Source organism: Orcinus orca, chromosome 1 (genome assembly GCF_937001465.1).
Source record: "Orcinus orca chromosome 1, mOrcOrc1.1, whole genome shotgun sequence".
In the NCBI taxonomy this organism is placed as follows: domain Eukaryota; kingdom Metazoa; phylum Chordata; class Mammalia; order Artiodactyla; family Delphinidae; genus Orcinus; species Orcinus orca.
In genome coordinates, this window is record NC_064559.1 from 163,053,222 (window position 1) to 163,066,659 (window position 13,438).

The 13,438-nt window shown below is 49.3% G+C and overlaps 2 protein-coding genes and 1 long non-coding RNA gene across 3 annotated transcripts; all 3 read left to right on the forward strand.

Annotated features, from left to right (window-relative positions):
* The first annotated feature begins 437 nt into the window (after positions 1-437).
* Positions 438-2,826, forward strand: LOC125961055 (uncharacterized). The gene is made up of 3 exons (XR_007471366.1): positions 438-730; positions 2,000-2,053; positions 2,695-2,826. It is a non-coding gene; the product is annotated as an uncharacterized LOC125961055 (long non-coding RNA).
* Positions 2,827-9,696: 6,870 nt separating this feature from the next.
* LOC117202877 (uncharacterized) lies at positions 9,697-10,473 on the forward strand (the record flags this gene model as incomplete). The annotated part of the gene is made up of 1 exon (XM_033435573.2): positions 9,697-10,473. A coding segment is annotated over one exon (723 nt), but the record flags the coding sequence as incomplete, so codon positions are not given.
* Positions 10,474-10,576: 103 nt separating this feature from the next.
* Positions 10,577-12,383, forward strand: JUN (Jun proto-oncogene, AP-1 transcription factor subunit). Its single transcript, XM_004273791.4, has one exon. The coding sequence runs from the start codon at positions 10,589-10,591 to the stop codon at positions 11,624-11,626; it is 1,038 nt and encodes a 345-aa protein (XP_004273839.1). The 5' UTR covers positions 10,577-10,588; the 3' UTR covers positions 11,627-12,383.
* Positions 12,384-13,438: the final 1,055 nt, after the last annotated feature.

Below are 13,438 nucleotides of genomic sequence, written 5' to 3' on the forward strand. Positions count from 1 at the left end.
TCAGATGTCCCTTCCACGTGCGTCCAGAACACCCTGTCCTTCTTTCTCACAGCATTATCATGCTCGACTAGTCTTGCCCCTTTATCTCTATTTTCCTTGCTATACCCCAACTTGTGGGCAGGTACCATAGCTTTTGTTCACCAATGCTTCCCAGTGGCTGGCTCATAGTGAATTCTCAAAAATTGTTGAGTAAATGAATAACGTTTAACAATATGTGCTACCTATATTTCTCCTGAAATCCTCAAAGCACCTGGCATTTCTCTATAAATATCCACCCAAAGATTAAATATAAAAGAGGATGTAAGACATTGCAACATGTCTCATGAAGTTTATAAATTAGTTGGGAAGAAAACATGGCACAAGGAAGCATCAGTGTGTAATTAAGCGCTACGTCTTTCACTTCTGCCTGCTCCACTAATTCTCTTCTAACAGGAAAGGGCAGAACAAAATCCCTAACTTCAGTTCCATATTTCTTCTCTCTTCGAGGGCATCTTGCAGCACCAGTTGGAAGAAGAAGACACTAGCAGCTTTAACATATATACTCCAAAATCTTGGTGTTTCAACAGTAAAGTTCATTTCTCATTCAGGCAAAATCCAGTGCAAATAATCCTGGCCAGTGGGCAATTAATCTTCCACGTGGTCATTCAAAGATCCAGGCTCCTTCCACCTGTGGCTCTGCCCTTCTCTATGTCCCTGAAGATGGGGAGAGAGGGTTTTATAAGCCAGACCTGTAAGTGGCACACATCACATTAACCCCCTTTGCACTGGTTAAAACTCAGCCATGTGGCCACACCTAATTACAAAGGAGGCCGGAAAATGTAGTTAAGCAGTATGCTCAGGAGGAAAGGAAAAGGAGTTTGGGGAACACTTTGTAGTTCTGCCCCAAATGGTAAGGGAGTATCTAGTCTTAAGTGATCCCAAGTACAGGTAATTTTGACTTATGGACACTAAAAACACTTTTTTTTTTTTTGGCCACGCTGTGCAGCTTGCGGGCCCTTAGTTCCCCGACCAGGGATTGAACCCGGGCCCTCTGCAGTGAAAGCACTAACCACTGGACTGCCAGGGGATTCCCAACAATTGTTTTGATCGAAGAATGTTCACCTAACTAACATTGGACATGAGAAAATATCATCTTAGGTTTTCCAATTTTGAGAGGAAAAAAAAATGTCAGTTCTAGAATTGAGAAAAAAAAGCCACTAATATTGGTGACCACTCCCAGAAAAATTCTAAAAGAGAATATTTTAAAAGGTTTTTATGAACTTTGAAAACAAAGGATAACTTGAATACTGCAAGTTACTACGGGCTCATTAGGAATTATCATAAACTAACCCAGTATAGTGGCTGGCACATAGTAAGTGGTAAATATGTATTGAATGGATGAATTTCCATTCTACTTTTAAGGCAATTATCACATTGATAAATAACTATAACTTCAGAAAGTTCTTCCTTAAAGATAGCCGAGTTTTCCTCTCTAACTTCTAGTCATTACCCTTGCTCTGACCTCAAAACCTGCAAAATAAGTGAACTCCCCCATGTGATAGCTGCACAACTATTTGGAGACTTCTCTACATGGTCTCACGGTCCTTTATTTTTCCCCTTGGGTAAATATTCCCAGTTCCTTCAATTCTTCTCCACGGGTCATAGTTTCTGGCTTCTCACCATTCGGCTGACCTTCTCTGAGATCTCTCTGACTGATCAAAATTGCTTCCCACAGTTTCACGTCCATAATATTCCCAGTGAGGTCCTATCGGCAGCATTCAGTAGACATCACTCCCCAGCTCTGAGGAATCGCTAGAAGCACTTAAGTAGTGAAGATGCTGTCAAAGGGAATCCTACATTGGGAAAAGGGCAGAACTTGGAAGGTGGCTTCTAAAGGGCCCTTGTTACTTTATGATCCCTTAAGTTTTGCAGATGTTCTGAGTGCTGAAAAGACATCACCGTAAGGGGGATGGTGTATACAAAAGCGGGCCCATCTCAGCCATCTGCTCTCTCTTCTCAGAATGAATTTGTCTACAGGATGCAAACACTGCCCGCCTTTGCCAGGGACCCGTGGGTAAGTATAATACAGGGTGAAACATGAGGAAACCCATTGTGGCCTCATGTCTGCCATGCCCTCCAATCTAGCCTATATCAGCTATCAAGTGGGCATGCAATCCACATTCATCTGATTCCTGTATCTAACTTTCAGCTGGTTCTGAACTCAGAAGGGAACGAAAGAGGATGTGATTTATCACCCTCCTGAAATCCCAACTGCTATAAAGAAAACACACAGAGACTTATGAAAAGGCATAAGAGAGGAACCTAATTTAGATGGGGGTGGGTACAGGGATCTAATATAAAAGAAAGCCTCTTTAAGTGTCATTTAAGCTAACCTCTAAAGAAATAAAAATTGACCAAGGAACAGGGAAGAGGTAGGAGGGCTCATATAAGGGTTCTTAGGCAAGAAACAGTCTGTCTTGTTTGAGGAACTGAAGAAGTCCAGTGTGGGAGTCATTAGGACTGGTCGCCAAAGATTTGCATCTCTCTGCCTTCCAGACAAATAGGATGGCATTTCCTGGTCAACTTGTGGCTGGGTGGGGCCATTAGACTAGTTTTAGCCAATGAATTGTAAGAAGTGACATGTGACATTCTCCCGCAAATGTGCCTAATTGCCTGGCTAGAGCCCTTCAAAGCTCCCTTTCCCTTTACCATGAGGTCTGTAATGCTCCTGAAAGTGCGTACTCCATCAGACTGGATCCCAGGGGAAGCCAAAGTGATCAGACTGCCTGACAACTTTTGATGGACATGGAGCAGAAGCAAGAAATAAAACTTTTTTGTCTTAAGACACTGAGATCTGGAGTTGCTTTTTTACTGGAACATAACCTAGGCTATCCTGACTGATACAATCATAGCCAGTGTGGCTGCAGAATAGTGAGGAGAGAAGTACTAGTAATTTCAGGCTGGTGAGGTAGGATAACCCAGGTCATGTGAGATCTTATAGGCAAAGTAAAGAATTTGGGTTTTATCCCAAGTCCAACATGATGTGCTTAGGGAAGGTTCAGCCGGGGAATTTGGTAGAAGTTTTATGTATTAAAACAAGTTACTGTTGCTATTTGACTATTAAAACACCCTCTTTAATTCTGCTATAGAAAAGACTATTTTTAAGAAACTCATCAATAAGCATTTATTTGAGTACCGTCTATCCTTCCATGTACCAGGCACTGCATTAAGCATTGGAAATATAAAAATGAGTAAGACACAATTCCTGGATTTGGAGTCAGGGTGTAAGAAGACATTTACAAGAACACGTGATGTACATTCTCAGCTTCGGGTCTGTACCCAGTGTGATGGGAGCCAAAGAAGATAATAACTACTTGAGGGTGAGAGATGGGGGAGCAATTATTTGAGCAGGGTCTTGAAGGGTGAGTAGGAGTTAGCCAGGTGGCATTTTGATTAAGGATGAAAATAAATGGAAAACCAGGAAAATGTCAGAGGTATGGAAAATGTTTAGGGTAGCTGAGACTCATAGGAATGGGAGGAATGTGTAGTGTAGGGTGTGGTAAACTGTATTACTATTTGCAAATACTTGCTGCCGCTCCCCCTGACAACAGGCTTGGCCACGTGAACTGCTTTCAGTAGAAGCTTTAAGCACCATGTTCTTTGCTGTCTGCCATAGCAATCAGCAATGCTTCAGAAAAGGTCCCAGAGCAAAGACGATGTGTCTGAAGCAGAGACACAAGCAACCCGTAATGGGCATGAAGCATGAGTGAGAAATAATTCCATGGTTGTCATTCAGTAAGATTTTTGGATCGCTACCAGAGCATAACCTGGCCTATACAGCGGTGTGCATTTCCAGCTCTTAACTTCCAAGTGCATAGTAGGACTGCACTTTCCTGAACCTTTTAAGTAAGACGTGGTCATATGACTAGTTTTTGATCAATACTATGTAAACATAAGTAACATGTCATTTCATGGAGGAAGCTTTTAAAGCCAATTCGGGGGCTTCCCTGGTGGCACAGTGGTTAAGCATCTGCCTGCCAATGCAGGGGACACGGGTTCGAGCCCTGGTCCGGGAAGATCCCACATGCCGCAGAGCAGCTAAGCCTGTGCGCCACAACTACTGAGCCCGTGCACCATAACTACTGAAGCCCACGTGCCTAGAACCCATGCTCCACAACAAGAGAAGCCACCACGATGAGAAGCCCACGTACCACAACAAAGATTGGACCCCACTCACCGCAACCAGAGAAAAGCCCATGTGCAGCAACAAAGACACAATGCAGGGCTTCCCTGGTGGCACAGTGGTTGAGAGTCCGCCTGCCGATGCAGGGGACACGGGTTCATGCTCCGGTCCGGGAAGATCCCACATGCCGCAGAGTGGCTGGGCCCATGAGCCATGGCCGCTGAGCCTGCGCGTCCAGAGCCTGTGCTTCACAACAGGAGAGGCCGCAACAGTGAGAGGCCCGCGTACCACAAAAAAAAAAAAAAAAAGACACAATGCAGCCAAAACAAATAAAATAAAATAAAATAATTTATTTTTTTTTAAAAAGCCAGTATGAATTCACCATGCTTTCTTTTCCCTGTCAAGGTGATTGTGATGATTGCAGAAGCACACATATTTCAAGATGAAACCTTCTTCAGACTCTGTCTTTGAGTGAGCATATTGAGAAAAGCCCCTCTGACCTTGAACATGTAGTATAAGCAAGAAGTAAAGGTTTTTTGTTAAGCCACTGAGATATTAGGATTGTTCTGGTGGCAAACCTAGCCTATCCTGACGGATATAAAAACTGGCACCTAAACACGGGGTAATGTAATAACAACAATAATCAAAGTAAACATTTGTTTAGAGGGCAGTAACTAAGAACACTGTTATCAGAAGGTTAAAGGATGGTGATCTATTTGGTGAACATATCACTGTGATAATTTAGAAGACATATCATGAACCTAATGAACTAAGGCAAGAGACTGTAAAACAAAATATTAGTAGCATGTGTTGATGGCTGTTGGATGCATTTAGAAACTTATTACGAAAACGAGATGAGGGCTTCCCTGGTGGCACAGTGGTCGAGAATCCGCCTGCCAATGCAGGGGACACGGGTTCGAGCCCTGTTCCGAGAAGATCCCACATGCCGCGGAGTAACTAAGCCCGTGCGCCACAACTACTGAGCCTGTGCTCTAGAGCTCGTGAGCCACAACTACTGAGCCTGTGCTCTAGAGCTCGTGAGCCACAACTACTGAGCCCGTGTGCCACAACTACTGAAGCCCGTGTGCCTAGAGCCCATGCTCTGCAACAAGAGAAGCTACAGCAATGAGAAGCCCATGCACCACAACGAAGAGTAGCCCCCGCTCTCCACAACTAGAGAAAGTCGGCACCCAGCAATGAAGACCCAACACAGCCAAAAATAAATAAAATAAATAAATTTATATTAAAAAAAAAGAGATGAGCTCAGAGAAGATTTGGCCAGTTTGCAAGCAGGAATGAAAGAGACTAGGGACAATCTATAAATTCAGAGTAATGGAGGGATAGAGGAGGCTATTGTTTCTCAATCTCAACTAGTAAAATTAAGGAAGATTTTCAGCAAGAAACGGCTAGTTAAAATCAGCCCTGAAGTATGGCTCAAGTCAAAGGTATGGCCTCAAACCTATTGTTAAAACCTCTGGATAAATTAAGATGTTACCGAGCATATGCTTTCAATTAGAGAAAAGGGAAAAGGGAGGAAATGGGAGGAAAAGTATGACTCTCCCACCTAAGCCCAATAAGCGCAAAGCACTCAAAGCCAAGTCAGGAGAGAGAGAGAGAGACAGCAAGACAAAGAAACAGAGAGAGACAGAGAGAATATGAAAATGAGATGAATGAGAGAGATATTAGCAGGCAGGAGAGCAAGAAAGCAAAGAAACATGGCAAACAATGGAGGCATGTCTAGAAAATAATTGCCTGTGGCTGTTGACACATGGAACGCCTGGAATCAAACAGATAAGAAACCTACATTTTGGGGAGAGTTGCACTGACAAAAGAACATCAGCCTGGATTAAAGGAGACTGTATTTGAGACTTAATATCACTCTGTTCCCCCAACACCACCCCTATTTTTAAAGGCTGGTTTGAAAACCTATTTCCTATGCCTGCTTTAGATGTACAGAAGGAAGACTCTCTCAGAGGTCAAGGCCAGGGGTCACAGAAAACAATGGCTAGGGCAGCTACACTTAGGGAGCAGAATCCACGTCTAATCAGGGTGTTGGGTAGGGGTGTCCCCCACATGTCTGCTCTGGATTGATGTCCACTGTGGGGTCCCATTCCTCCACTTTCCGATCAGTGTGTCCATTGCAGTTATCCCATCTCTGTCCCACTGCTACATACTGAGAGTATGCCGGGCAGATAGCTTGCCTTTGGATGAAGAGTCACATCTGGAGCTGATAGAGAGTCTACTGCGCATCACCCGCTCCCTGGAAAATGAGCTTGATATACCGTGACTAGGTGGGTCTTTAGGGTCGTCCCCCTTGAGGAGAGAGTGGAATTCTGCCTGTGGGAGGACAGTAAGCCAAACATTTGGTGAACAGAAAGGGAGACTGTTCGAGTCATTAGTGTTGTTTCCCAAATATTCCTGGCTCTCTCCCTTTGAGACACTTGGCAGGATTACAGAGCTTTAAAGTTAGGCATGGCCACGTAACTTGCTCTGGCCAAGGATGCATGAGCGGGAGGACAGTGTGTCACTTCCAGGTGGATGCTCTGAGAGCCACTGAATGAGTTGCCGCCTTCCCTCTACCCAGCCGAGACCGTAAGGGGAAGCATGCAACAAGATGAAGCCTTCTTCAGCCCAAATCCATGGGGAATGGAACTCCCCTGCAGACCCACAGTGGGGACATGGCATGAGCAAGAAATAAACTTCCCTGCGTTAAGCCACTGAAATGGTAGTGCTGTTTGTTAAGGCAGCATAGCCCAGCCTTTCCTGATACTAGGAGTGAAGGATGGGGCTGGACAGCAGGAGCTAGGTTGTGAAAGGCGCCCTCTCCCCCGCAAAGGCATCCGAACCCTCTCCTGGTTGTGAGGGGAAGCCAATGAAGGCTTCCAAGCAAGGGCGTTAACATGAAAAGATCTGTTATTTTTTGGATGAAATATGCTATTTCTCAACATAAGGAGAAAATCAGCCTACTAAACCACATAAGGCAGAGTGGAACACACAGAACACTTAGGCAAAAGATATATATTTATGTAAAGTCCTAAGTTTTGAAGTTTCTAAATACAGGAGCTCTGAAAGGAGGCTTTGAAAGGAGCTACAGAGAATCGGGCAAGACAATTTCTTCCATCCCACCATCCAAGGGCCATTTCCTCTGCAGACAACCAATACTTTACAAGAGTCTCCCTCAGCAGAGAAGATATAAAAAGGGAATGTAACACACACCTGAAGTCTACTTCCAGTTGCCTGTGTGACCTAAGCAGGATACTTAACCTCTCTGGGCCTAGTTCCTCATATACTAAATCCAGATAATACTATATGTAGCCCAAGACAGTTGTAGGGAAAACTATATAAATTGCTCTGGTGAATGCCGGGCTGATGGTAGGTGTTTAATACATGACATTCAATCTTATTACTGTTATCATTAAAATTATTTTAAAAACACCAGCTCCCTGATTACAGAAGAAAACGATTCAGGGCAACAATATAGAGCAGAATGTTCCCTCCTTGAGGAAAGTAACCGGCTCGTGTCATCACTGTACCCTTACCCCCACCCAGTTCAGTGCCTGGCTCCCAGTAGCTACTGTTTTCCCCTGCTGCACAAGGCAATGAGAGGCAAGTGCTGGAGTAAAGGAAAGCTGTCAAGATTTCCCTGACACCAGCTGCTGCCGGGCTGTTGGATCTGAACTCTCAAAGCCACAAATACCTTAAAGCTCTGGGCTATGAACCCAAGGCTGAATTCCCCCAAGCTCAGAAGCTGAAAAGCCAGAATTAGAACCTAGGAACATAAGCTGCTGCAGGTCCAACTTCAAGCCCCAGTCCTGGAGAAAACCCTGGAAGGAACCGACTTCTGACCCTTTCCTCCCTCACCCTCCTGCCCTAACTGCTCCTCGCAGCATCAGTCCACCTGGTCCTGCCAAGTCACACTCTTACATCCTGGCATTCCATCGACGCTCTGGGAAACTCCGAAGAAGGGCAGAGAAGGGGGCTGATGGAGACCACCTCCTAGCCCTGGAGGCGATGACTCTATGCTAACTCAGCCCAGTAAGGTGGGTCTCACCAGCCCCACCTGCAGATGAGGGAACTGAAGCTCAAATAAGTTCTCTGATTTGCTCACTTCACAACGTGGCAGCGCTGGCCACGAGAGAACCCACGATTCCCGACTTCGCTATTCTTCCCACCATACACTTTTGTCCCTAAGGGGTGAGGGGTTGGGGGAGAATAAAATAACAACCACAGAAAAGGAACCACTTACATGGGTCTAGCGCTTCCTAGAGGCTACACAGGATATGGGCCCACCGGCCGGCCGGGAGCGGAGAAATTTTAAATCTTGATTCTACTCCTGACTCGCTGTGTGACTTTTGGCAAGTGTCTGCTGCTCTCGGACTAGTTTTCCCGGAAGCAAATCAGGACGGGAGGAGTGGTGTGTGTGTGTGTGTGTGTGTGTGTGTGTGTGTGTGTGTTCGTGTGTACGTGGGATGTGTGGTGTGTCTATGCATCTTGTGCGGGGGCGGGGAGTAGGCGATCACCGGGTTCCCCGAGTTTCGGATTCCCTAAACGCTCGTTCCCAACTAGACACCGAGCTGCCCGCTAATTCCACCTCCTGTAAGAAACCTCCTCTCCGAGGCAAAGCTGTGAACCCCCGCACCCTTTCTCCCACGGTCAGGAGGGTGAGGTGGGGTGCGGCGGGGACTTAGCTGAACACCAGGTTTCAAGCAATGCAAATCACTCGGCTTCCAGGTGCAGCCGGACAGTCGCTCTTGAACTTGATCAGGAGACAAACTTCAGAGCGTTCTCAACGTGGGGGGCCGACTCGCAAGAACCGCCCCTAAACTTAAAAACCCACTTTCACTCGTCCCCACAGGAGACTTAACAGAGCCACCTTAAGGGCGGTGCTCCCGCCCCCCCGGAAGTGCGGGGGGGGGGGACCGGGACCCGGGCGCTCAGCCGGCCCGCCCCTCGCGGCGGCGAAATGACATCGAGCCCTGAAGTGGGGAAATACCACCCGCCCCGCGCCCTCAGCCCCAGACACCTGGCCCGGTTCCCCCGCCTTCTGGGTCCCGCATCCCCTGCCTTCCCGCCCCGAGCCCTGAACTTCAGCCCGCTTCCTTCAGAGGCTGCGAGCGCCCGAGTCCGCCCGTCTCGCGGCAGCCACCGTCACTAGGCAGTCAAACTCCAAGACGTCAGCCCACAATGCACCGGGCGGGCCGGGAAAGACGCGCCGGGGAGGGGTGAAGGAAGACAGGGGCACAAGTCGCGTGGAGGGGGAGGCGGGGGGGAGGAGGAGAAAGAAGGGCCCAACTGTAGGAGGGCAACAGAGCATTACCTCATCCCGTGAGCCTCCGCGGGTCCAGAGAAGAATCTTCTAGGGTGGGGTCTCCATGGCGACGGGTGGGCCCGCCCTCCTGAGAGCGACGCGAGCCAATGGGAAGGCCTTGGGGTGACATCATGGGCTATTTTTAGGGGTTGACTGGTAGCAGATAAGTGTTGAGCTCGGGCTGGATAAGGGCTCAGAGTTGCACTGAGTGTGGCTGAAGCTGTGAGGCGGGAGTGGAGGTACGCGGCCGCAGGCAGGCAGACAGGCACAGTCAGCTGGGAAGGACTGCAAATCTTATTTTCTTTTCCATTTTCTCTCCAACGGCCCGGAGCTAGTGCTTGTGGTTCCCGGGCTGGTGTTCTGGGGAGCGCCGGGAGAGCCCCTTCTCCAGCCGCCCCCAGGCGGAGAGAGCCCAGCTGCGCTAGCGCTGCTGACAGCGTGGAGAGCGGCCACTGTCCGCCCGGGGAAGTCAGGAGAGCGGCTGCAGCGGCAAGAAGTTTCCCAGCCAGGAGGACACGAGACAAGTGGCCGCCGGGTCCCGGAGCGAACTTTTGCAAAGCTTTCCTTTGCAAAGGAAGCTGCCGCGGCGGCGGTAGAGAAAAGGAGGCGGCAGAGACAGGAGGACGTGCGCTCCGCTTCGCTCGAACCCGTTGCTGAACTTGGGCGAGAGCGAGCCGCGGCTGCCGGGCGCCCCCTCCCCCTCGCAGCGGAGGAGGGGACAGTCTTCGGAGTCGGGGCGGCGGAGATCCGCCGCCGGCCGGCCACCGCGGGGTCCGCGCTACCTGCTGCCGCCGGGAAGCGAGTTCGTCCGCGGGCTCCGAGGAACCTCTGGGCCCGAGAGAGCTCCGGGAGTGACCGCGACTTTTCAAAGCCGGGCGGCGCGCGCGAGCGGACAAGTAAGAGTGCGGGCGGCGTCTTAACCCTGCGATCCCCCGGAGCGAGCCGGTGAGGAGGGCGCCGGGGGAGGCCAGCCGGCGGGGGCGCGCGCTCTTCCAGAAACTTTCCTTGCTCAAGGCCCGGGGAGGCGCGGGTGTCCCCCGCTTGCCAGCGCGCTGTTACGGCCCCGAAACTTCTGCGCGCAGCCCAAACTAACCCCACGTGAAGTGACAGACTGTTCTATGACTGCAAAGATGGAAACGACCTTCTACGACGATGCCCTCAACGCCTCGTTCCTCCAGTCCGAGAGCGGCGCCTACGGCTACAGTAACCCCAAGATCCTGAAGCAGAGCATGACCCTGAACCTGGCCGACCCCGTGGGCAGCCTGAAGCCGCACCTCCGGGCCAAGAACTCCGACCTCCTCACCTCGCCCGACGTGGGGCTGCTCAAGCTGGCGTCGCCCGAGCTGGAGCGCCTGATAATCCAGTCCAGCAACGGGCACATCACCACCACGCCGACCCCCACCCAGTTCCTGTGTCCCAAGAACGTGACGGACGAGCAGGAGGGCTTCGCCGAGGGCTTCGTGCGCGCCCTGGCCGAACTGCACAGCCAGAACACGCTGCCCAGCGTCACGTCGGCGGCGCAGCCGGTCAGCGGGGCGGGCCTGGTGGCCCCGGCCGTGGCCTCGGTGGCGGGCGGCGGCGGTGGCGGCGGCGGCGGCGGCGGCTTCGGCGCCAGCCTGCACAGCGAGCCGCCGGTCTACGCCAACCTCAGCAACTTCAACCCGGGCGCGCTGAGCGGTGGCGGCGGCGGCGGCGGGGCGCCCTCCTACGGCGCGGCCGGCCTGGCCTTTCCCGCGCAGCCTCAGCAGCAGCAGCCGCCGCCGCCGCCGCCGCCGCCGCCGCCGCACCACCTGCCCCAGCAGATCCCCGTGCAGCACCCGCGGCTGCAGGCCCTGAAGGAGGAGCCGCAGACGGTCCCCGAGATGCCCGGGGAAACGCCGCCCCTGTCCCCCATCGACATGGAGTCCCAGGAGCGGATCAAGGCGGAGAGGAAGCGCATGAGGAACCGCATCGCTGCCTCCAAGTGCCGGAAAAGGAAGCTGGAGAGGATCGCCCGGCTGGAGGAAAAAGTGAAAACCTTGAAAGCGCAGAACTCGGAGCTGGCGTCCACGGCCAACATGCTCAGGGAACAGGTGGCCCAGCTTAAGCAGAAAGTCATGAACCACGTTAACAGTGGGTGCCAACTCATGCTAACGCAGCAGTTGCAAACGTTTTGAGGCGAGACTGTCGGGGGCTGAGGGGCAACGGAGAACAAATAACCCAGAGAGGGACAGACTTGAGAACTTGACAAGTTGCGAGAGAGGGAGAAAGAGAGAAAAAAGAAGTGTCCGAGAACTAAAGCCAAGGGTTTCCAAGTTGGACTGGGTTGCGTCCTGACGGCGCCCCCAGTGTGCACGAGAGAGAAGGACTTGGCGCGCCCTCCCTTTGGCAGGGAGCCAGGGAGCGGCCGCCCGCGGGCTGCCCCGCTTTACGGTCGGGCTGTCCCCGCGCAAACAGAACGTTAGACTTTTCTTTAACATTGACCAAGAACTGCATGGACCTAACATTCGATCTCATTCAGTATTAAAGGGGGGAGGGAGGGGTCGCAAACTGCAATAGAGACTGTAGATTGCTTCTGTAGTGCTCCTTAAGAACACAAAGGGGGTGGGGGGGGGAGGCGGGAGGGAGGTTTGCGAGAGCGAGGCCCAGTCTGCAGATGAACTCCTTCTGGACTGCCTTCCATAACTGTGTATGTACATGTATATATTTTTTAATTTGATGAAAGCTGATTACTGTCAATAAACAGCTTCACGCCTTTGTAAGTTATTTCATGTTTGTTTGTTTGGGTGTCCTGCCCAGCGTTGTTTGTAAATAAGAGATTTGGAGCACTCTGAGTTTACCATTTGTAATAAAGTATATAATTTTTTTATGTTTTGTTTCTGAAAATTCCAGAAAGGATATTTAAGAAAATACAATAAAATATTGAAAAAGTGACCCCTCCCCCAACCTCTTTTCTGCATTACCTGTAGATTACTTTGCCAGGTGGAGCTGAAAGAGTTAAGAGTGTCCATTAAAATCACTATCAGTGCTTCTTACTATCAAGCAGTGAAAACTGTTACCTACTGGAGTTAAGAGATAACTGTAGCTGATTCCCTCATCGAGTTATACTCTTTCCTCCCCAACAAGCTATACAGAGTGGCTTACAAAGGATAATGTGGCATTTCAGGAGGCTGAGGGAAGGGAGGTTGTGGTGGAGAGGGGCAGCTCCCTGGGAAGTCAAACGTTTTAAAGTTTGGATCATATCAAGTGGCATGTGCTGTGACCATTTATAATGTTAGTAGAAATTTTAACAATAGATGCTTATTCTCAAAGCAGGAACAGTGGCAGATTTTTACAAAAGATGTATCCTTCCAATTTGGAATCTTTATTTTAACAATTCCTAGATAAAAGAGACGGTCTTTGCATATGAATATTTATAACAGCATTCTTGTCACAATAAACGTATTCAAATACCAATAACAGATCTTGAATTCCTTTCCCTTTACTACTTTTTTTCTTCCCAAGCTCTGTTCTGAAGCATTGCTTTTCAGTTGCTGGGGTTAACATTACTGCCATCTGAAGTTATTTGGTAATTAAGAAGCAAAGAATTTATGAAAAGTCAACACAGAAATTGCAGTCTGGATGAAACATTCTCCCAGCTTCATTCATCCTCATTCGCCTTCTCTCTCTCTCTCTGTCTCTCTCTCTGTCTGTGTCTCTCTCCTTCCCTTTCGCTTTCCACACACCCCCTCCCTATGCCTAGACAAATTACCAGTATAGCAGTTTATCATTTCGGATTCTTCTATAGTTTCTTAATTTGTCTCTAAAATAATCAGCCTTGTTTAAATAATTATTATAGAATCGGTCTCAAAAGATGGTACTCTAGATACTATAAAAAAATACACAAGAGAAAACATGAACACCAGTACAATGATTATGTATATAAATCAAACCTTCACTCTGGAGAAATGGCAGACTTAAATTCTGTCTACAGATATAACTTAAGAGAT